This window comes from Aptenodytes patagonicus, chromosome W (genome assembly GCF_965638725.1).
Source record: "Aptenodytes patagonicus chromosome W, bAptPat1.pri.cur, whole genome shotgun sequence".
Classification (NCBI taxonomy): Eukaryota; Metazoa; Chordata; class Aves; order Sphenisciformes; family Spheniscidae; genus Aptenodytes; species Aptenodytes patagonicus.
The window spans coordinates 4,475,737-4,497,039 of NC_134981.1; the positions used below are offsets into that span (position 1 = coordinate 4,475,737).

Below are 21,303 nucleotides of genomic sequence, written 5' to 3' on the forward strand. Positions count from 1 at the left end.
CTTTCCTTACTGGTTTTATGAGGGAACAGTATCGGGACATAACTGGGCAGTGCATCACACAACATGAAACAGCAGTGTTTATAACTTATCTAGGAAGTTATCCAGAGGTGGAATACCCTCCCTTCAAGCCTTTGCATTTACGTGTTTCAGCCACAACTTACCAAGGACGAGAATTTGCATCATATGGATCTTCAGGCAAAATCTGCCAGTGATCAAAGACACACTGCGGAAAAGCCTGGCCACCAGTGTTGGCTCTCAAGTCAGCGGTAAAACCTAGTGGGAAGGAAAAAAAAAAAAATTAAAAAAGGAATGAGCCAGCTACAGGAAAAAAAATAAAACTGGTTTATTGTGAATTTCTGCATAGACAAAACACTAAAAACACTCTTCCAGAACAGGGGTACAGTACTGTTAGGAAACCGCTACTTTGCGGGTAATTCTTTCAAGCAGGTAGAAATGAGGCCAACTCCAAAGAACTGCAGAAAGATCTCGTGTGACCAAGTAAATTGGCAATAAAAAGGCAAACAAAATTCTGTTTAGATAGAAAAGTATATGAGGAAAATGATGTTTTGTATGTCTCGGGAACTAAACCCATCACTACCACTCAGTTTGAGATCTTAGGATTATGGTAAGTAGTACAGAAGTGTTAGTTCAGTGTTTAGCAGCAGTCAAAATGAGAAATCAGGTGCTACTACCTGTTAGGAAAGGAACAGAAAACAAAACGTTATGTCCAGTGAAAGCCTGCACCTTTATAATAAAGTTGTGCAGTTGCGGTTCCTTTATTATAAAAGCAGTTACTGCAGAAAAGGCTCAGAGAAGGGGAATGCCGATGACCAAACCTCTGAACTGGCTTCCACGCAAAGAAACACGTGTAGCAAGTTAGGACTCTTCAGCATGGAAAGAGCAGCAATGTAGTAGGAAGGATATAGAGGGCTAAAAATTAAGTGACATGGACACAGTGGATAAAGACGAGAATGAGCTCATGCTCATTTTGATACAAAGGAAGTGTCCGTTGAAGCTAGCGGGAGCCGGGTTCAAGAGACAAAAGGAGGTAGGTCTTCACACGTCTAGATCGGTGGAAGTCCTTGCTGGTGCTGTGGATGCCGACGTTTTACACTGAGGGGGAGACCGAGTAACTTCATCATAAAGAAATCCGTCGAGGGTTACTGAATTGATCTAGAAACCCCTTCTGTCCCAGGAAGCCCCTAAAAGTGGTTTTTAGAAAAGCTACTGGGGAAGTTTTACACCAGCTTACCTTGTTCTTTCTCTTCCCTAAGCGCTCGCTTTCAGTCACAGTCATGAACAAGGTGCTGGGCTAACTCGACATTTAGTCTAACAGTACAAGAACTTTACATTTAACTGAAGATATATAGGTGTTTCCTTTGCCATTTCCTCATCTTCACAGCAGTGTCATCCCCTTCTCCCAAGTATTCAGTCCCATAAAGAGCCGCCGCCTGTGAACTGAGACTTTGCTACAGTAGAACCGCTTCTAACCACTAGTTTATAGGAATACTGGTATTTCCCCACATCTTTAGATCACTGTTTTAGCAAGATTCAACGGCAGCTTTGGCAAGGAACCAGAGAGGCAGTTTTGCAGAGTATGGACGTTAACGTGCCATGTAAGTTGAGACAGAGCCCAGCGTAATACACATCCTACCAAGTCTAAGCTTACACTTCTTTTTCTTTTGACATGTTTGGAAAATGGGTCTCTTTATGAAATTGTTTTAAGCTCTATGGAAACTTGGAGAAGGGAAAAACCAAGCCACACAAACACATGTAGATTGTTCTTTTAAGAAGTTAAATTGCCAGTTTAGACTTTAAAAGTTAAGCATCTCTTATTTCATCACTGATTATTTTAGCAGTTACCACACTAATGTACTTTGGCAAAGAAGCCTCCCTCCGAAATAAAACATGACATTTCTTACAGTTGTACCATGCGAGGAGTTCCAAACGCGCCCCATGAGACTGGTAAACTTTCTGTCAGGATGTCACAGGATACTCTTGAAGTGCATTTTTAAATGGGGAGGAAGGAGATGGGGGACACAAAGAAACCACGATACCCAAGGAAGGGCTCTGTACCACACTGAACAGCTGAAGTTTCAGGGGCAGCATAAGAAGGATCAGATTATTATTTTAAAGGTAGTCTTAAGATTGGCAAGAGGGTGTAATGCCATTTAAGCTACTCAGGCTGGCACTCTGTCCTTCTTTTAAAGATTCAAATTGGTACCAAATTTTCTAGCCTGCTGCTGCTGAAGACCAATTCTGTTTCTTCCAGGCTTGCTTCAGACGAAGGCCTTGATTTAAAATGATGGGAACCGAATCTGGTATACGCTGAAGTGTCTTAATGTGCAGAAGCTGCCACATCTTCTTAGCACTTGGAAAAAAGGAGTAAACTATTTGTTCTGAACTGAAGATGCAAAGGGACAAGACGAAGAAGCTTGGAGCTAATAAAATGAGAATTCTTAAGTGTCTCTGATCCTGCAGAGGTCTGTCTTTAATTGCATGCGGGTAACAAAAGAAACATCATCTTACCAAATGACTCATTTACAGGTAGATACGCCTTGACCACAAACACTGGAGTTCCTGCCACTTGGGATTCTCCAAAAACGTGTCCCCTTTTCCTGTTCAGTACACCATAGATCCCACCAACCACTTGTTCTGGGCACTGTAAAAAAAAAGATAAATTCTATCAAGTTACATAAAAGGAGGAGATCACCAGTTATTAAAACACAGCCAGGCAGCATTAGACAATCCCCCTACACAGTTCTCTTGACATTTTTCTCATGATGACTCCTCACTCACTCAGAAAAATTTCTCGTGTAACAAGTGGCTTCACCCTCATTTCCAAGACATCTTCCAGAAGCTTTGCCTGCCTTCTCTGCCTCACGTGACTGTCAAGTTTCCAATTACTGTATATGCTGACTGTACCACGTTGTAGTTTACGTACACAAAGTGAGGTAAAAGTGCATATGCTCAGTGAATTACCTACAGCAATCTCTGGGCACAAGAAAGCAGAGTCCTCTAGTGCTTTGTAATAAATGCATTTACTACAGGATGCAAATTTCATACAAACAGGATCTCACCGTACCTTATCTTAGAACTTATAACATGGCTGACAAGCACTCTGATAAAACCTGTACTTAAAAAACCCCCACATTTGCTTAGAAACATACCTGCTTAGAAACAGGCTGCAAAACTCCCCTGCTTTGTCACAATAGGTCTTGCAAGTCACCGAGGTGAAAAAATTCTCCATTTTGCTGTTTTGTCCTTACTTGCACTCATCTTCTTCAGCCCTTATGGCTATTTTTTAAGCAACTGACCTGGTAGATTTCCAGCCCACCACCCAGTACCGTAGTCTGGAATTAATTTTTAAAGCAGGTTTTAAATCTTCCAATTGCTTTTGAGACAGTTAAGACAAATTGGTATGTGAATAGCTGTACTTGAGATAAATAAATACTTTTAGCATGGAATATATTTTCCAGGCTCTTCCATGGAAGAATTTAATTTACCAAGAAAATCCAGTTATTCAAAGGACAGAATTTAATGTTTAAACAGCTCAAAAAAAGCTTATTAAAAAAAAAAAAATCCTCGCTGCTCTTTCTGGTTATTTAGGATACCCATTGTTTGTTCTCCCGAATGTTTACAGTGACAGAAAGAAAGGAGGGGAAAAAGAAAAAACCCAAACTGTAACGTCCCCCAAAATACTGGCAATTCATAAAGAACAGCATGATTCACCTCCCCACCTACATTTTGCCGTTTCCCTTTAACCTTTTTCTAACTTTGGAATGAAAAACCTGTCCTCAAAGAAAGCCTTTGCATCACTGATCTAAAGGACAGAACAGACCTATCATGGTTTCTTGGAAGAGAATGTGGAAACACGATTATAGATCTGTTGGATCTCTGTTGTTGGCAGTGTCAGGTTAACGGTTGGACTCGATCTTAAGGGTCTTTTCCAACCTAAATGATTCCATGATCTCAAATATAATACCCTGTTGCATACCTGTATTTCTACCAGATAGATGGGCTCCATAAGCCTGGGTTGTGCCGTAAGAATAGAGGCATACAGAACCCTCCTTGCAATAGGAATGATTTGCCCACCACCGCGGTAAATAGCGTCAGTGTGCAGAGCGACATCATGGATATCAAAAAGAACACCTCTCACGTTCTCATCACACAAGACACCCTGCAGTATTAAAAAGGGAAAAACAAAGGTGTGATACTACTCAGGAGTTTCTAAGATATGAACCTTCACTTCGCAGGATTCTCGCCTGATTTAAGTCACTCATGCTGATGCTGAGCAGTTCTATTCGGACCAAGGCAGTGTACACTATACACACAGCAAAGTCCTTCTAGGAAGGACTCAAGTGCTCCTCTAGCATTTGAGAACTCACACTTGGAACAAACATTAAAACACCCACAGACAACAATGCGTTCGTTACACAGGTTGAGTGACATATGTTCTTCAGTGGGGACAAATTCCAACTAGCCCGCTACCCTGTTCTTACCAGTTATTGACAGTTTCTGAAGATTTCACGTGAATAGAGCTCAGATACATTTCAGTACACAAGATACAACATTCAGAACTACACTTACCTCTTTCGTAGCCCACTGGAAACCCGCAACAACACTGTCTTTGATTTCATTTAGAAACTGGACACCTTTCATGATGTCAACTAAGATATTTGGACCGGTACCATCACGTCCAAAGCACCAAATCTTACGAGCCTCAGACACATCCCACTTGTATTTCTCGGCCAGGTAACGCGCACACTGTTTCAGTTCTTGACAGGAACTGACTTCCCCTTTGTCTACGTCCTCTGCCAGGCCATCCGGAAAGGGCCGAGCCTTCGTATACAACCTGCTGTGTTTGTTGGGAGATTTGGATAAGCACACCTGGCTTGACTCTTCACCAACTGTCTCACGGTAAGATACAACTGGGTCTGATTTCTGTCAAGTAGATGAAAGACAAAAATTCCCCAAGTACAAAGCTTATCGTTTCCACATACCAATCAAATGCCATTCAATAAACTGCAGCTTCTCCTCCTAAGGCAGTGTGTTAATGCCAGGTTCATTCAGTCACCCAGGCATGCTCCACCCATTTCTCTTTCATCAAGAGAAACAATATTTTCAGTAGCACATCTATGGTTACCATCATCGTGCAAGTTAGTTTTCCTGTTCACTGGATTTTCTTCACATCTCTGTTTTAATTCTAAGCTCTTTCAATGAACTAATAAAGAATTCCTTTTATTACTTAATCGGTTGGTCTCCTAAAAAGTTTCAAATTGCTTTAAGGAAGTTGCTCTAAGGAAACCAATAACAGCAGATTAAAATGATATTTTCAAAGGTTAATATTTAGTCATATTCCGTACACTGCAGTCCACAAAATTCTTGAATACCGTAACTGGAATACAAGCATGATCTTCCTCCAGATCTTTAAGGCAAATTTCTAGATCCAGCTCCCCTGCTCCAGCAATGATGTGTTCACCAGACTCTTCAATAATACACTAGAAGAGGAAATAGTAGGGAGTAAACATTTTAAGTATTAGTATTAACAGAAACACACACAGACTAAATCAGAAAAATGTCAGATCCCAAAACTGCTTAACCCCAAGTATTCAAAAATTTAGCAAATTATCATCTCTGTATTGTTTCCAGGAGTGCTCCAGAATGAATCTCCTCACTGACAAAACTGGGTACTCTCACATTAAACATAGTTCCTGTCCTACCGAGGTATTTCAGCATTAAAAAAAGTGTAAGGAAAAGCACTGCTCAAAACCCCAACGCTAATTGCTGCAGAGTTTGTGTTTTTCCTCAGGATCTTCCTATTCAAATGCTGACTGAACTTAACCCTGTTTATCTTGTGTTAGCTCATACAATCACAACTGAAAACTGTTTGGAGCCTGCAGCCATGCCGTTAGATCACATAAAGAGCTCTCTGTGAATAAAGTCGAATGCTTTGGCTATTGCACTGCAAACCAGTAGCTCTAAAGCTAAAACTTACAGCTAACACTTACCTGAACCATAGGATCAGACTTGGCCAGACGCTTTAGACCTTCGACTAGTTTTGGTAGATCAGCAGGGTTTTTTGCTTCAACAGCAACACATACAACTGGACTAACACTAAATTTCATCACTCTCATGTTGTGGGCATGTTCAAAGGTGGTAATGGTACCCATCTTCGCCAAAAAATGGTCAACACCAACTAGACCAACAGTCTTGCCACAAGGTACATCCTCAATGGGCTCAACGTAATGACCCATCATCAAAATGGTTCTACAAAGACAGAGGATGAGCAACAATCCTTGAATACTTGTTTTATTCCCAGTATTTCCAAAAAGCTAAGCTTTTTCACTCAAAGGAAAATTGCCTATTATTTGCCTACAATCCCTCTGGATTACTGATTTTATTAAACAGGAAAAGAAGACTCTCATAAAGAAATATAATCCTCATTTCGTTAGGATTCCTAAAACTAAAAGCAAGCATTGCTATTCAAAAGAAATATACTATTTCCATCTACCTTTGAATGGGTTTTAGGTAAAGATCTTCTTTCTTGCCGGGTGTGAAGTTTGGTCCCATGATTCAAACTTTCTGTCCAGTAGAAACAATACCAGAGAAGACTCGCCCAAAGGCATAGAAATGCCCCTTCTCAGATGTGGGGACCATTTTAGAAATACACATCATCAGAGGGCCTTTGGGATCACAGTTTTTGACACCTGCAATAAAATATGTATCTGCATCAGACACATTTTCTGTGAGACTTCAAAACTTAGAACTATACACATATGATTCCCAAAATTCAGTGAACCTTATTAACAGCTCCTCTCTTTTTCAGTTAGTAAAGGACAAATGTGTGCGGACAGATGAATTATAGCTATGGTAGCTATCAAAGATTCTTTGCTAAGGTAACAAATCATCACCACTGTTGTTTCTTTCACTACTGAGACCTCTGTTAGTACTTATTCCCTGTTTGCCCAAGCTTCCCTCTTCTGGTAGCAGGTTCCGTGATACCACTAAATCTCTGCTAATATGATCTAGTCCCAGGAAAAGTTTTGAATAGGGGGATTTAAAGATCCCCTGTAATCCATTAGAATCCAGAAGACAAAATACAGCGCTAGAAGTTTGCATCCTCAGTGATATATGGTCAAAAGCAGGACCTCTAACCAGAAGTCCTGTTCCGGTTTTGCGAGAAAGAGTTAACAGTTTATTAGAGGATTAAACACATGTGCCATCACAGATAAGCTTCTCTTCTGCTAATACTGGACTTGAAAATTACTTCAAATACGATTTATTTATTTCAACATTTGTGGATTTCTGAGGGAAGTGACAAATCTACAGAAATCCAAAAAATGCAGATCCTCTTGAAAATACTCGAGTTGATGATCATATTACAGATGATTATATCCATAGAATCATAGAATGGTTTGGGTTGGAAGGGACCTTAAAGATCATCTAGTTCCAACCCTGCTGCCATGGGCAGGGACACCTTCCACTAGACCAGGTTGCTCAAAGCCCCGTCCAACCTGGCCTCGAACACTTCCAGGCAGGGGGCAGCCACAACTTCTCTGGGCAACCTGTTCCAGTGCCTGACCACCCTCATAGTGAAGAATTTCTTCCTTATATCTAATCTAGATCTACCCTCTTTCAGTTTAAAGCCATTACCCCTTGTCCTATCACTACATGCCCTTGTAAAAAGTCCCTCTCCAGCTTTCTTGTAGGCCTCCTTCAGGTACTGGAAGGCTGCTATAAGGTCTCCCTGGAGCCTTCTCTTCTCCAGGCTGAACAACCCCAACTCTCTCAGCCTGTCCTCAGAGCAGAGGTGCTCCAGCCCTATGATCATTTTTGTGGCCTCCTCTGGACCCGCTCCAACAGGTCTGTGTCCTTCTTATGCTGGGGGTCCCAGAGCTGGATGCAGTACTCCAGGTGGGGTCTCACCAGAGTGGAGTAGAGGGGCAGAATCACCTCCCTCGACCTGCTGGCCACGTTTCTTTTGATGCAGCCCAGGATATGGTTGGCTTTCTGGGCTGCAAGTGCACATTGCTGGGTCATGTTGAGCTTCTCATCAACCAACACCCCCAAGTCTTTCTCCTCAGGGCTGCTCTCAATCCATTCTCTGCCCAGCCTGTATTTGTGCTTGGGACTGCCCCGACCCATGTGCAAGAATTCTTCAAAACTTAACTCCTTCCTATCAATGTCAGACCAACAGCCCTGCATCATATTCAGATTCAGCTATTTGCTCTTTATCTAGCCATGATCTCAGCCACACCTTCAGACAACTGGGAGATGGTTCCGTTTTTTACCAGATTTTCGTCCTCCACCTTTACGGTTGAGACTGAATCAGAGAACAGTAACAACATGTCAGCTACCAGGGGACACGTCAGAAGTGTTTGAAAGTAAATTATCTTGTTATGATTCTGACTGTGACTGAGCAGAAATCACAGGATTCACTAGGAGACCACAATCAAAGCTGCAGAGAGAACGAGGGTAATGAACTTGCTGCTCCATCCATCTCTTGCAGGATATCCAAAGGCTGGTACATACCATATTCCTGCTCATCTCAACTGCACATTCTCTGAATCTAAAATAAATACAATGTGGTTTCACACACATCAGCATCCAGCATATAAGGACATAAAGCAAGTTTTATGTGTGGTACCCCAAGGCTTTTCCTTTGCTTTCTTACTTTTTGTAATATCCTGCTCAACAGAGTCCCAAATTAGTAATTATCATTATAACACAGAAACTTAATCCAAATCCATTTGAGGCAGTTTTACTCATCTGTGCACTAGGGGTGCTGTATTTTTGACAGCCCCTGGTAAGCTGGGAAATTTTTTTTTTACCCATAGCAGCTTCATCATCAGGTGGCCCCTCATAAAGAAGTTCACAGCAGTATTTTTGTGCTGTTACAGGGGAAGGTACGTGAATAGTGATGATCTGAAGCAAGGCATCTCCAGCAGGCAGCCAGCGGCGCATCACGGCCTAGGGACCCAAAATTCACATTGTAATTAAAACTTGTTTCAACAAACATAATAATCAACCCCCAAATAAGCCTTTTGGATAGCATGTAGAAGGCTACACCTCGGGATGCAATGTAAAAAGTCATGACAGCCATTTAAAATTTCCCTATGACTACTTAAATCTTGTTAAAGGCTAGGAGTAAAATACTTACCTGGAACAAGCGATTTGAACATAACTGTATGTTAACCTTGGGCTAGCGACTTATATTTCAACAGAAAGGTTAGGATTCTTGGATTATATTAAGCTCCTGAAATAAAACACAATGCCCTTCTCCTCTGCTGACAACAGATCACAGTAGTAGAAAGAAAAAGGTCCATGAATAGTCATATTTTATGGCTGTATCTTCCATATATGGAAGATAAAAATAAAACCAAATGTTTTATTAAATCTCTGGCCATTTGCCACACTGATGTGGTTGGATTTCCCTTCTCCAGTGATTATTTCAAGAAGTTTCCACATGTATCCCCTGGGTCCCCTTTTCATGTGGGTTTTAACACACCTGAGGAGAACACGAGTTAGCACAGGAACTGGACAGTTTCTTAAAGTCTCCGCTCTTAACATTCAGTGCTGCATAGAAAGTGATCATGTGCTTTCAGACACTACTCTTCAGAAGGTAGACCGGAATTCAGCAGTGTTCTTGAACATATTGGAACTTGTGAGAGCCAACCAGAAACCATGCTTCTGATTACACAGCCACAACATACATGTGCAGCAACAGACACTTTGTATTAGCATTGCATTTACACCTTGAGAAGAGGGAGGGAGGCAGTATTGGTGGTTTTTTCCATGTATGAAATAAAAGTTTTCTTCCTTTTCTTAAATCAAAACAGGTATGTCTTTTGTATGCTGCAACACACTTAAGTCCTGTTATCTCTCTAGAAAATTCAGTGCATTACATTACCAAGCACCTTATTTCAAATCATGACATTCCTGATGCACAAATTAACCACTGTGCAGATTATAAAAAGACAATTAAGGTAAGTTTCTGCGGATTTTAGAAAGACCTAAAAGATTGTTCTCATTACACAGCTCAAGGGTAAGAGATGCAACCACGCTGACAATTCTAATAAAGTAGAAAGGCCAAGTTACCTTAAGAAGGGGTTTTCCCTCTTTATCTCGATCTTCAACGTCTAGCTTGATATCAAGTTTCTCTATCAGTTTGGCTGCCTCTTCCTTCTTAAAATTCATAATGGCATCAAAGATCTGAAACAAGCTTATAGCGACCGGAGTAAGTAATATAACAGAGACAGGTTTTGCTTACCATTTATCTTAAACATGTTGTACGTCTGGAACCCCTCTGGCTTCTCTGTTCTGGGCTTTTGTTTGAGAAACTGTTTGCAAGGATCATACAGCTCAAGATTCACAAATTATATCAAATGTCTCTAATTCCAAAGGAAATTCCAAATTCCTATCAGAAGAAGTTCACACGCACGAGACACAAAGTTTTAATCTAACAATATGCAGAATATGTTATTTCAGTGAACAGACCATTCAGATTTGCTGCCTTCTACTTCTGTCCCACCTTTTGCACATTGTTCCTATACTGCAGAACTTTTCTAGTGTCTACAGAAAGTATGGACCTACTTTGTAAGAGGTATGGCTTTCCTAAGAGCTAACCTGCTAAACTAAAAACAGTCTCCCCTTACGCCCTTGCAATCAAATCAAGACAAAATACTGCTTTACCCTAAAGATAGGATCCAGAACTAGCTGGCAAAATGTCCTTGGCAACTTCTTTCCATCTGGGCTAGTGGCTGATTTGCTGAATTTTCCAGTTGCTGGATCAAAATATCTAAAAGGTGATGTTTATTTTTACTCATCCACTTTGAACTTGAGGAGTATCCACTTTTCCTGCAAATTTCTGCTTAGTTATTTTTAAAAGAGAACTTTGTAAAGTTTCACTTTTAAGCAGAGATTAAAATAGCAGAAGAGAGGCTAATCCTTATTTGAATGTAGCAATAACCATTAGATGTTTGGGGAGGCAGAGGATGGCTTTTTGTTTGTTTAGGTTTTTGAGGTTTTTTACTACTCTTAAAAACACTGACTTCAACGTGCATTTTTAGGCTTTTACAGGGAAGCAGGCACTGTAAGCAAACCTGTTGCCAAGAATTCTCTTACTCCACCCTGTTAATCTATAACTGCCTTTTGAAGCCTTGCTAAAATCATTTAAATACCATACAAGACAAATCTTGGAGTACCCTATGAGCTAAATGAGTCAAGGTAGGTTAATTTATTATAAGGCATCAGAAAACAAGCAAATATATCGAGCTTTCCCACACATGTAAGGCATTCAATTAACAGCAAGTTGTGTACACGTCTAATAGGAAATTAGCTCCATCGTTTATGAGATACAATTTAAGGTTCATTAAAGTCACAGAAATACTCATTGGTATCAAAAGACTGGATTTGGTCCATAATCTTGTGCTGTGTATTAATTTTACCGACGCAGTTCAATAAAAGCATTTATGTTCTGAAGTTCTGACAGTGAATCTTCTCTCTCTGCTCTTATGGAGCAGGTTATCAGAACTCACCAGAGAAGGCACATACAGCATATCTGCATTACAAGCAACTGCTTTTCTCAGATACATAAATATTTTTGTTGGAAGAGTTACAAACTCATGTCTCTAACTAGCTTTCTAAGCTGCCTATGAAAGCTTAGTTTTACAGAAGCACAAACTCGACATGCACTGGTATGCACCACTGATATCCTTAGAGTGTCACTGTGGTATCTAAGCATGTATCTACATTCATTCCATGCGTACTGTGTTACTTACTTATCAGCCCAGAGTTTTTTCATCGTATCTTCCACTTTCTTTGAATGCTCAACTGGGGGGAGTTGTGCTTTTTCACCTTTGGCAGCAAATTTGGTTACATACATCTCAGCAAACTGTTTCAGAGTAAATGCCCAGCCATGCAGACCAGAGCCAAACCCAACAGTACCGATAACCGGATCAATCTTTAAAAGTGGGAAAAAAAGCAAATGCATTTCACAAAACACCGATTTGAAATGTATGAATTGCTTTCAATAACAGATGCCAAGTATTTTCTGAAACATAGAACAAGGAAATATTTCCCCTAAAATGTGTCTATCGAATATTACTTTGAAGCAAGAACCTTACTTTGTCCCACACAGTGGAAATATTTATAACAAAGGCTAAAATAAAAACTTCAGAAATATATTTGTAAAGCGCTAAGTAGGATTTGGATGATTATGACTTTGTAAAGAATATTAACTGAATTGTTAGTGAACTTTCTCTGGAAATGAAAATATAGGTGGCTCGTTCCTGCCACACAGATAAAACTGGTTTGACTTAAGAACGGCTGAGATTCATGGAATATAAGAATCAGGATACAATCCTAGCTGAGAGTCCTTTGTTCCAGCAACTAGATTAAGCTGCAGTCAATTTTAGCCATAAAACAAACTAGTACGGGATGATCACATTTAAACAAAGGAAACCAGGTCTGAAAAATCTGGTGAGGTCTGTCTTGTAGCTATTTGGTGGAAAAAATAGTATCTGAAGCAGCCTGATTCTAGCAATTCCTTACTCTAACAGCTGGACCACCAGAGAAGACTTGCCGTTGACTTTGTTTTTTTATTTTACAATTCTCAGCTGCAACATAGGAAATGCTATTTGTCTTTCTAGTTTCAAACCATCCTTCCAGAGATATCCAGCATATTATGATATAATTACTGGTAGAATAACAGAGACCTACATCTCCAGATCAGAAAAGAGCAAATTAAATGTCTTATCAGTCAGGCATAGCAGAAAGGCCATGTTTCTTGTTGTGTAAGTGACATAAGCAGCAAAGTCAGGCACAGAAAGCTAATCTTCTGGCTTCTGGTCCTTTGCCTTCAATTTCAAACCACAGTTTCCCTTCAGCAGTTTGCCCCAGGCAAATGCCTGACATTTGATGTTTGAATGACACTGAGCAACTGGCTTGAGGTTACACATTTTGTTAGTGAGAAAGTATCACTAGAGGATGATCTGCTTTGTGAATTCTCTCCTCTCTCCTAGTTGCTTTCGCTCCCCAGTTGGTTGGTCTGAAATAATATCCCCAAAAGAAAAAGTATGAAACAGTAGGGGTGGAAGGGGACTGAAGAACGGCTCCTTTAGGTTGTCCAGAGATCTGAACTGCCATAAACGTATGCAATTGTTTCATATCAAGGCTGGTATTCTCCAAAATAGGGTTTCAACCACAGCAGAGTTTTAAAGTTTTCTCTACCATAATATTACCCATTGGTCCAATTTCACCCTCTCCGTAGGTGGAAATTATGACATTAACATTTTCCTCAATACGCTGAAATGTCTGGTAAAGTTCCTCAGGCTCCAGCTGCAATTCCAGCAAAGCACGATCCATTTTGTTCATCATCAGTACTGGTCTGATACGTTCTACCATAGCCTGCCGCAGAACAGTCTCTGTCTGTACACAAACCCCTTAAAAATATAAGCACAATTAAAACATGCATTATATATATGGGCAAGATCTCTAATCTACTTTGTACAGTGGTGACTGGGAAATTCAAACTGGGAATTTGGTGGTAGTCTCGGTGCTCCCTGAAACCGCCATTACTCGGTTGCATGTATTGCTCCATTTTCTAACTGAAGTAGGAGAAGAATGACAGGCAACTCCACTCCCTAGGATTTCACCGAAAGATTGACTCAATTTCCTCAGTTACTCTACATTCAACCCACAAGCCGGATACAAAGTGGATATAATCCTCTAAGATACAGAAAAGGCCATGGGCTAAGACTGCAAATCAGAATTCATACCATTAGAAGTTAAACTTTCAGAGAAAGAAGCTTCTTCCATCACTCATGATTTTTTTTTTTTTCTCAAGAGGAAGAAAATAAAATACACTGAGGTCCGTATAATTAGAAGAGCATGCTTACCTGAAACACAGTCAACCACAACAAGGGCACCATCACTGACATGGAGAGCTGCTGTAATTTCAGAGGAGAAAATCAACATGTCCAGGGGAGTCAATTAAGTTAATAAGAAAACCTGAACCATCCCTACACTGTTTGATGAAGGCCAAGTCGTTGTCTGAGAGTTCATAATACATAGAAATTGCCCTGTAAGAGAAGACAATTCATTTTAATAATTTAATAACGTTTCATAATTTGCTGATTTTAAAATTTGCATTGGTCAGGCAACTATACCTGCTCTATTACAGTGCCAATATTTCTCGATGTACTTAAAGGAAAAACCACAAGACGACTTCAATATTTCAATTTCTAAAGTTCTTAGGATCTAAAATTCTGCTTTGGGTGTAATTAATTTTTATTCTTATTCAACATCAACACCTCAAGATAGTAGTCACAGCATAATATCACTGTCAGACACTTGTAGAGTCATGCTTCAAATCACTTTACAACTTGTTAACTTTGCAGTTGCAGACATCAAAGACAGAGGTAATAATAACAAGACACAGCCCACCACAGTGGCTCGGAGGAACAGGGTATTAGTCTGTAAGCAATCCAATAAAAACGAAGGTTACTACTAAGAATCTTTCTGAAACCATCTTTCTCCATAGTGAGAACCAGGTAAGAATGGTCGCTACATATCACTTAAAAGCTCTACTCCAATATTGCCCAGATTGCACTCTGAAGACTGTGAACTTCTGTTCTGTAACGCACAGCTTGATTCACATGTCAACTTAAAAAAGATCTGACAAGATGCAAGGCTTTGAGCAGACCATTTTTTGGTCTTCAGACTAAAAAGAAAGAAAGAAAGGAAAAAAGATACAAACAGATTCTTACGTAGACTTGATTGTGATACATCTTTCTTGCTCATCTTGCCGTGTGTCTGTGAATCGCGTTTCTCCTGCTCTGGCTGAAGCAATGATGCCCGCTTTACACACCAAGGAGTCTGTCAAGGTTGACTTGCCATGATCAACACGAGCAATCACAGACATATTCCTAATATTGGACTTCTTGTCCATGATTGCTTGGATCTGGTCTACTGTGAAATTCACCTGGGTGGGGGAGGAAAAAAAAAGCAAACCAGCTATTGCTTCCTTTTAAAGTATACAAATGTCTCCGTGAAATTTTAAACTTTTGCTGCTTCTTATTAAATTCGCAATCTAAAGAAGAAATGAAGCTCTTCATACTTTTAAGCTTAGTATTACAGTATATATTATATAATTATAATATTATAATATTATATTAATAATATAAGTATTAATTAATAATTATATTATTAATATAATTAAACAGATTACTTATGTTTTCATAAGTACAAAGAGCGGAGGCATAACTTAAAATACAACTTAGATCTCGTATCACAAAATGTCAACTGCCACAAAAATGAAGAATCCAGCTGTGGAGACAGAAGAGCTCATCCCCGCCGAACGTTACGGGAGGGTTAGTACACACAAGGGCAAGCTGCAGCTCTCATCAGAGCTTCTGCACACATCCTTCTCCTCTCCTCCCACCACTGCCCCTCGCTTTGCCACGTCTTCTTCCCACACCTGCTCCTCATCTCCCAGGGCTTTTCAGGTGAGCCACTCTTCCTGGTTTTGAGAAGAGGTTGGGTCTTTGCCTTTTGTAGCCAATATACCAGCTCTAGAAACTGGTGGTCCAGCTCTAGCAAAAACCTCTTTAAAGACTTATTAGCCAAGTGCAAAATTTTTAGAGCCCCTCACACAAATGATAACCCAGAAAGAAATTTTTCTTATTTCCATAATTCTTCTCTCTCTTGCTAAGAACAATTCCCCTCCTTCAATTTGCGGAAGAAAAATCTTGACCCTCAGAAGCCCTGGTAATTATCTATTAAACACATGACAACTTAGCAAAGAAAGATGAGATCTTACTAACCTCGGCCTGTCTCATTCTGTAATGAGAGCCACCTGTAGGTCACAGGAGTGCAGTTAAGGTAGTTATTCTTGCAAATCCCTTTAATGCATGAAGTGCTTCATAGGGACGTGGAAAAAGACAGAATTGGGAGGAAAAAATGATGGGGAGTATTAAACAAACACACACAGAAATCAGATACCAGGTCAGTCGTTTACACTAGTTACTCAAGTGAAGAAAAATACACCGTAAGAAACACTTAAATAGGTTCCTGTGTTCATCTGTTGATGAGTTGCAAATGGCACAGAAATAATGAAACATGCATTTCTATTGCTACACCAACAAAGGTTTCGAACACAGTCTGGGTCTTACTGAGTCCATCTGAACACAGGGAACCTGTCTTCTTGCAGGGCTAAGATTTTAATTAAAAAAAACCCAACCCAGCCCAGCTCAAAATATAATTAGATGTAGGAGACAAAACAGGCACATTCTCATACTAACTTTGGATCTTCAGTTCAACTCTTTCATTTTACATTTTCTCAAGAAAATGGTTCTTATTAAAAAAAGGAATACTTTTAATTAAAAGAGCCAAATTCTTTTGAGAGATGAGAAATATCCAAACTAAGCAGCAGCCTGGCCTCTTCCCCCCAAAATGTATTATTTCCCCACTCTCCCCTACATTTATAGTTTCTTTCCTACCTCAAAGTCTGCAATGGAGAAAACAACCAACCCACCCCCTATTTTTTCTGCTAAAAAAAATTTAGTACAGACAAGAAAATTTTTAGAGTATCCTTCGGTTTTGTCAGTGATCCACCTCGAATGAAGGCACTTTATTTCTGAATTTGTTCTGTTAGGTTATTCTTCAGTTTAATAAAAACCAATGATATTTCTTTTCTAGAACGTTCTAGGGTGTCCTGGCATCCAAGGTCTCACTCACAGCAAAATTTACATACTTCTTCTGAGACCTTGAAATATTTCTTTCTTCTCTTTCCTTTCCATTTACAGAAAACAGCACCACTACTTTTCTTTTCTACTTTTATCATTTTCCCCATTTTTAAATTGTGCTGTGCTAAAAAAAAAAAATCAGTACTTTTACTGAGAATTAAGTATAGTGCTAGAGCTGTGCTATATACACTTATTTCATAATGCAAGTAAGTACTAATGTGTTGAGAAGTATACCTACGTGCTCTTTGTATTTGCTAATTATATGCTTTCTTAATGGAACAAGTGAAATTTACTTCTGATAAATATTTAACTAGCACAGATATCACATTTTGAACTGAAACCTGTATTTTTTCCATTGTCTTCAAGTTTCCAATACATTTATATACACAGGCTACATTGTAGTTTTCTTTTGGGGCAAGGAGCTGAGATGACCGTAACAGTTTATTTCTTCCTCGTATTTTAAGCACACAGGCCTCCTACGCATGTCCATTTATGTTAATTCTAAATGTAAACGTCATGCCCATGTTCCTCCGACAGGACTGGATGTTCTCCTACATACTGTTGAAGCTGTTCATATAATCTGAGAAAGGATGGTATTGGAGTTGTAAAAACCTTGATTTGTGCCTAAAAACAATGGAGCCTTACTCTCCAGCTGGGATAATTATGTCCCACTGTTAACAAAGGTAGAATGAAACCAGATACACGGAGTGACCTTTATACAAGACGTGGATGTAAAATGTTAGTTTTATGGGTTTAGTTGCTTGGTGTTTCAAGAAGTCATTAATATATTACTATCACTTTGTGGCAGAGCTGGAGCAAGTTGGGTTTGAGATGGAAAAGAATCACTAAGTCACGGCAAAGGAAAGGAGAGCCAAGAAGCACAATGAGAAACAGGCAGTACTGGGGTAGAAGGTGGGGGGTGAGGCGAAGACAAGGGGAATCTACAACCGAGTTTAAGGGATTAGACGACTGTGGGACCCAAAGCTCTACAATGTTAGACCTCAAAAGAAGTCATCACAGTCAAGGAGGTGAAGAGGCAGGCCTCCGTAACTGACCTCAAAGCTTCTGCTGACAAGTCTCATGGCAAGCCAATGCCAACAACATGAACAAATTTTTATTTCAAACTTTCCATCCTTTTGCTCAAGTACAAGGCTGCATCCCTTCCCAGAAACTGAAGGTCTGGTGTCTTAGGTATTACTGCGTTAGTACTTTTTGCCAGGACTACAACAATGTAATACACCTGGGCACGAAGCTTTCAGCCTGTAGGAAGTTAATACTGAGAGCCAAGATTAGGGAAGTGGCACTCCTTTATCATTGTTTGGTTCATCCCTTGGCCTACGTGAATATTTTTTAGAGCTTAACACTGCTAGCTGACTTTTAATTCACTTTGTTATATCATAGCAGCTGTTCTTGTTAATATAACTGGGTAAACCATTCTTAAGTTTCTGCTAACTAGCTTGTTAATAAAATATAGTATATTAGAGAAGATAAAGAGCTCAATTCAAGCATTAATATTAATACCTTACCAGGCCTTCTGCCAGGAACTTCAGGATTATGTATTAATAAATGCTATCCACTTCCAAACATTTTATTTACCACTTCATTTACACAAATGCCAAAACAGAGTTTACCATATGTGCTGTTCTATAACAGAGAGGCGCACTGGCATCACAATTTTTTTTGGTCATAAATACAACTGAAAATACAAAGCCAGATTAAAAATTAATTGTAATTTTAATTTTAAATGTTTTTCATTAAAGAGCTGTTACAGAGTTTCTGTCCTGTTGTGATAGACAGCAACCGGATCAAAGTTATCTTGCTATGAAATGCTTGCTGCAGAGGGGTTAAGGTCTTCCGTGTGCAACAGCAAGTAAAAAAATGAAGGAGATGAAAGCAGTATTGGTAGAAGGGAGAAACATCATTGCTTTACTACAAACAGAACATCACTTTTGCCAAACCCTCAAGTTTCATGGCCCCTACAGCCAGACAACAACCTGGCTCCTTTTAACTACTGCATTACATCATTTGGGTAGCCCATACTGCAGTGTTGCTTATCCCTGGCTATCAGTAATGCCTCCAGAGTAGACTGCCCTCCTCTTCTGCAGGACAGCTCTTTCTCTTAAAGATGTTCAAATTCTTATTGTAACGAACCATTACATAGCTTCAATTCAGAAATACGTATTCTAAAAACAAAGAAAAATGAAAACACTTATTGAAGCCGACATAGGTAACTAGAATGTCCATTTCAGTAAACAATAATACTTATACAATAAAAGATTACAAGAATAAAAAAAAAAAAGGAAAGGAAAGGGTTCCAATACCATTAATCATCAAGAAATGCAAAGATGTACAAGCATCTGTTTATCACAGAAACAGGCTGGTAAATTCTGATTCACTAGAATAAAGAGAGACTCAAAACAGATGAAATGCATTACCAGAACTGCAGTGATTTAAAATAATGGGGGAGGCTTGCTAAGGGGAAAAATAAATTAAAACCAAACCAAACGAAAACAACACAACCCACCCTACAGTGTTTTCAACAGCTTGATTTCCCTGAGGAAATGCTGCTGATCTGATTCAGGTCAGACCATCCTTCCTCAAGATTAGTGCAGTGCAGCACTGTATAATGCATATATTCACACATATGCACAGCCTTTTCCAAGCCTCATTGGAAGCAATGCTTTTATCTGCTATCCTTATAAACACTGATGATCAGGATTTAACCCTAAAGCTTACACTTGAATACAGAAACGTACAGAAACGTTCAAATCTGTGACCTACGCTGACAAGGCGCACTCCCCATACCTGCAAATAGAGGAGAAAGAGAAGCAGCGGCACCCTCCCTATCCGTGCACCTGGCACCCTTCTAATAAAAGAGCGGGGTGGGGGTGGGGGTGGATAAAAACAAACAAATAAGCTCGGCGGTGCCCGAGTTGCACAGCCGGGCAGAAAGGAACGCGGCCAGGACCGCCTCAGCGCTACAAGGCGCTGCCGCCTCCCCAGAGTCCTGTCAGCACCGGGAGGGCGGGAACCACCTTCCCCCCCCCTCCTCGGCCAGCCCCCAGGGCTGAGAGAGAATAAGGAGAAACTCCTGAAAAGTATCACGCCCTGGCGAGGGCCAGCTGGGCTGTCCCGACCCGCCACCCCTTTCCCAGCCCGCTGCGCCTGACAGGCAGCGCTGTGACAGGCGCGGCGAGAAAGATGGCCGCCGCGCCCCCCGTCCCCGGCAACTGCCCTCTGTTAAGGCGCGGACAGAGCCCGGCTGCTTCAGAGCACCGCTGTAGGTCGGTGGCTTGGCCGCCCCCCGGTCGGCACCGCGCCTGGCCTGGCCTCCTCCCCGCGGGAGCACTCACCATCGCAGCGTATGGCTCCGGATTCCACCTGCCGCCGCCGCCGCCTCAGCAGGGCTGCGGGAGGCGGGAACGAGCCGAGATCAGCTGTTACCGGGCTCGAGCATCCCCCCCCCCGCTCTCCCCGCCGAGCCCTCCTCAGCTTGGCGGACGCCCGTGGTGTGCTGAGGGGCGGACGGCCTCCCCTCACGGCGGCGGGGCCGGGGGGGGGTGTCCCTGCCCCGCTTGGCCGCCGCCTGCTCCCGCTGCGACCCTTCCCCGGAGGCGAGCTGCCCGCTCCCGCTGGGAGCCTCCCGGCCGCTCCTCCCCGGAGTTCTTTCCGAACGGTAGCCCGGGTCCCTAACGCCGCCATGACCCGTAGCCATCGCCCGGCCCCCCGAGGGTCTCCCGCGTCCCTCAGAGGGTCGGCGGCTCCCGGGATACCGGCAGGGGACGGGAGCCCCTGGAGCCGCGCGGGGAGGCGGCGGCAGGCTGGGGGCGGGCACCCCCGCCACCCCAGGGGCTCGTGGTGTTCCTGGGCCCGTTAATTCTCCCGTGATAGCCCCGTGGCTGTGAGCTCCGGGTTACTGCGTGCTGTGTGGAGATGGAAGAGGGTCCCGACTCCGGCCATCACGCTAGTTCTCCGTCACTCCTTCAGGCTCTGTCAGCTCTCGGGGAAACGTTAGGTGGAGCCCCGTCCCTTCGCCTCGGCGAGAGACCTGCGGGGAGGGATGCCAAGGCGGCCGTGGTGTTTTACTGCTCTGCTGCTGCTGCTGCGAGGACCGCCCCGGTAGGTTTTCCCTCTCAGGATGTTTAGTGGCAGAGCGGCAGGTTTGACTGCTTGCTTTGAAGAGGTAGTCGGGCTCGGTGCCATAACCCCTTATTAGTTACTTTTAAAAAGAGGTTAAATGACTGATCGGTTCCCTGTTGAAATGCGAAGATGACATCGCGTCCCTTTAAAAATAACTTGCTGTCATGAAAGACACTAAAGTAATAACAGCACTTCACATTTTTAATACAGACTTTCACCCGAAAAATGCCTTTTAGAAATATTAGGTAATTAAATTGTCAAGCGCAGAGTGAATGCATGAATGTCTTCTCTGAAAGCACCAACTTCTGGGATCAAACTAAAGGGAAATTTATGCAGTAGTACTTCCTAAGAATTGAAGATCAGAAAAGCAGACTATCAAATCAAACTATTAGGCAAGCGTATTATTACATATAAA

The 21,303-nt window shown here is 41.5% G+C and overlaps 1 protein-coding gene and 1 pseudogene across 2 annotated transcripts in view; one reads left to right on the forward strand and one right to left on the reverse strand.

Moving 5' to 3' along the window:
• The window catches only part of LOC143172137 (E3 SUMO-protein ligase PIAS2), a 36,944-nt gene extending 34,476 nt beyond the window's left edge, over nucleotides 1–2,468 (forward strand). Inside the window, exon 14 of the mRNA XM_076361391.1 lies at nucleotides 2,273–2,468. Within this exon, the coding sequence (XP_076217506.1) occupies nucleotides 2,273–2,296 (24 nt within the window). The 3' untranslated portion in view covers nucleotides 2,297–2,468. The remainder of the gene's footprint in view (nucleotides 1–2,272) is intronic.
• Nucleotides 79–20,136, reverse strand: LOC143172138 (elongation factor 2-like; annotated as a pseudogene). The gene is made up of 16 exons (XR_012997306.1): nucleotides 20,102–20,136; nucleotides 15,828–15,922; nucleotides 14,772–14,986; nucleotides 13,902–14,084; nucleotides 13,234–13,445; nucleotides 11,784–11,965; nucleotides 10,696–10,801; nucleotides 10,102–10,215; nucleotides 8,835–8,973; nucleotides 6,515–6,710; nucleotides 6,012–6,270; nucleotides 5,394–5,501; nucleotides 4,591–4,944; nucleotides 3,998–4,180; nucleotides 2,530–2,662; nucleotides 79–273 (listed from the first exon to the last, which is right to left on the reverse strand). The product of XR_012997306.1 is annotated as an elongation factor 2-like (transcript).
• Between the last annotated feature and the right edge of the window lie 1,167 nt (nucleotides 20,137–21,303).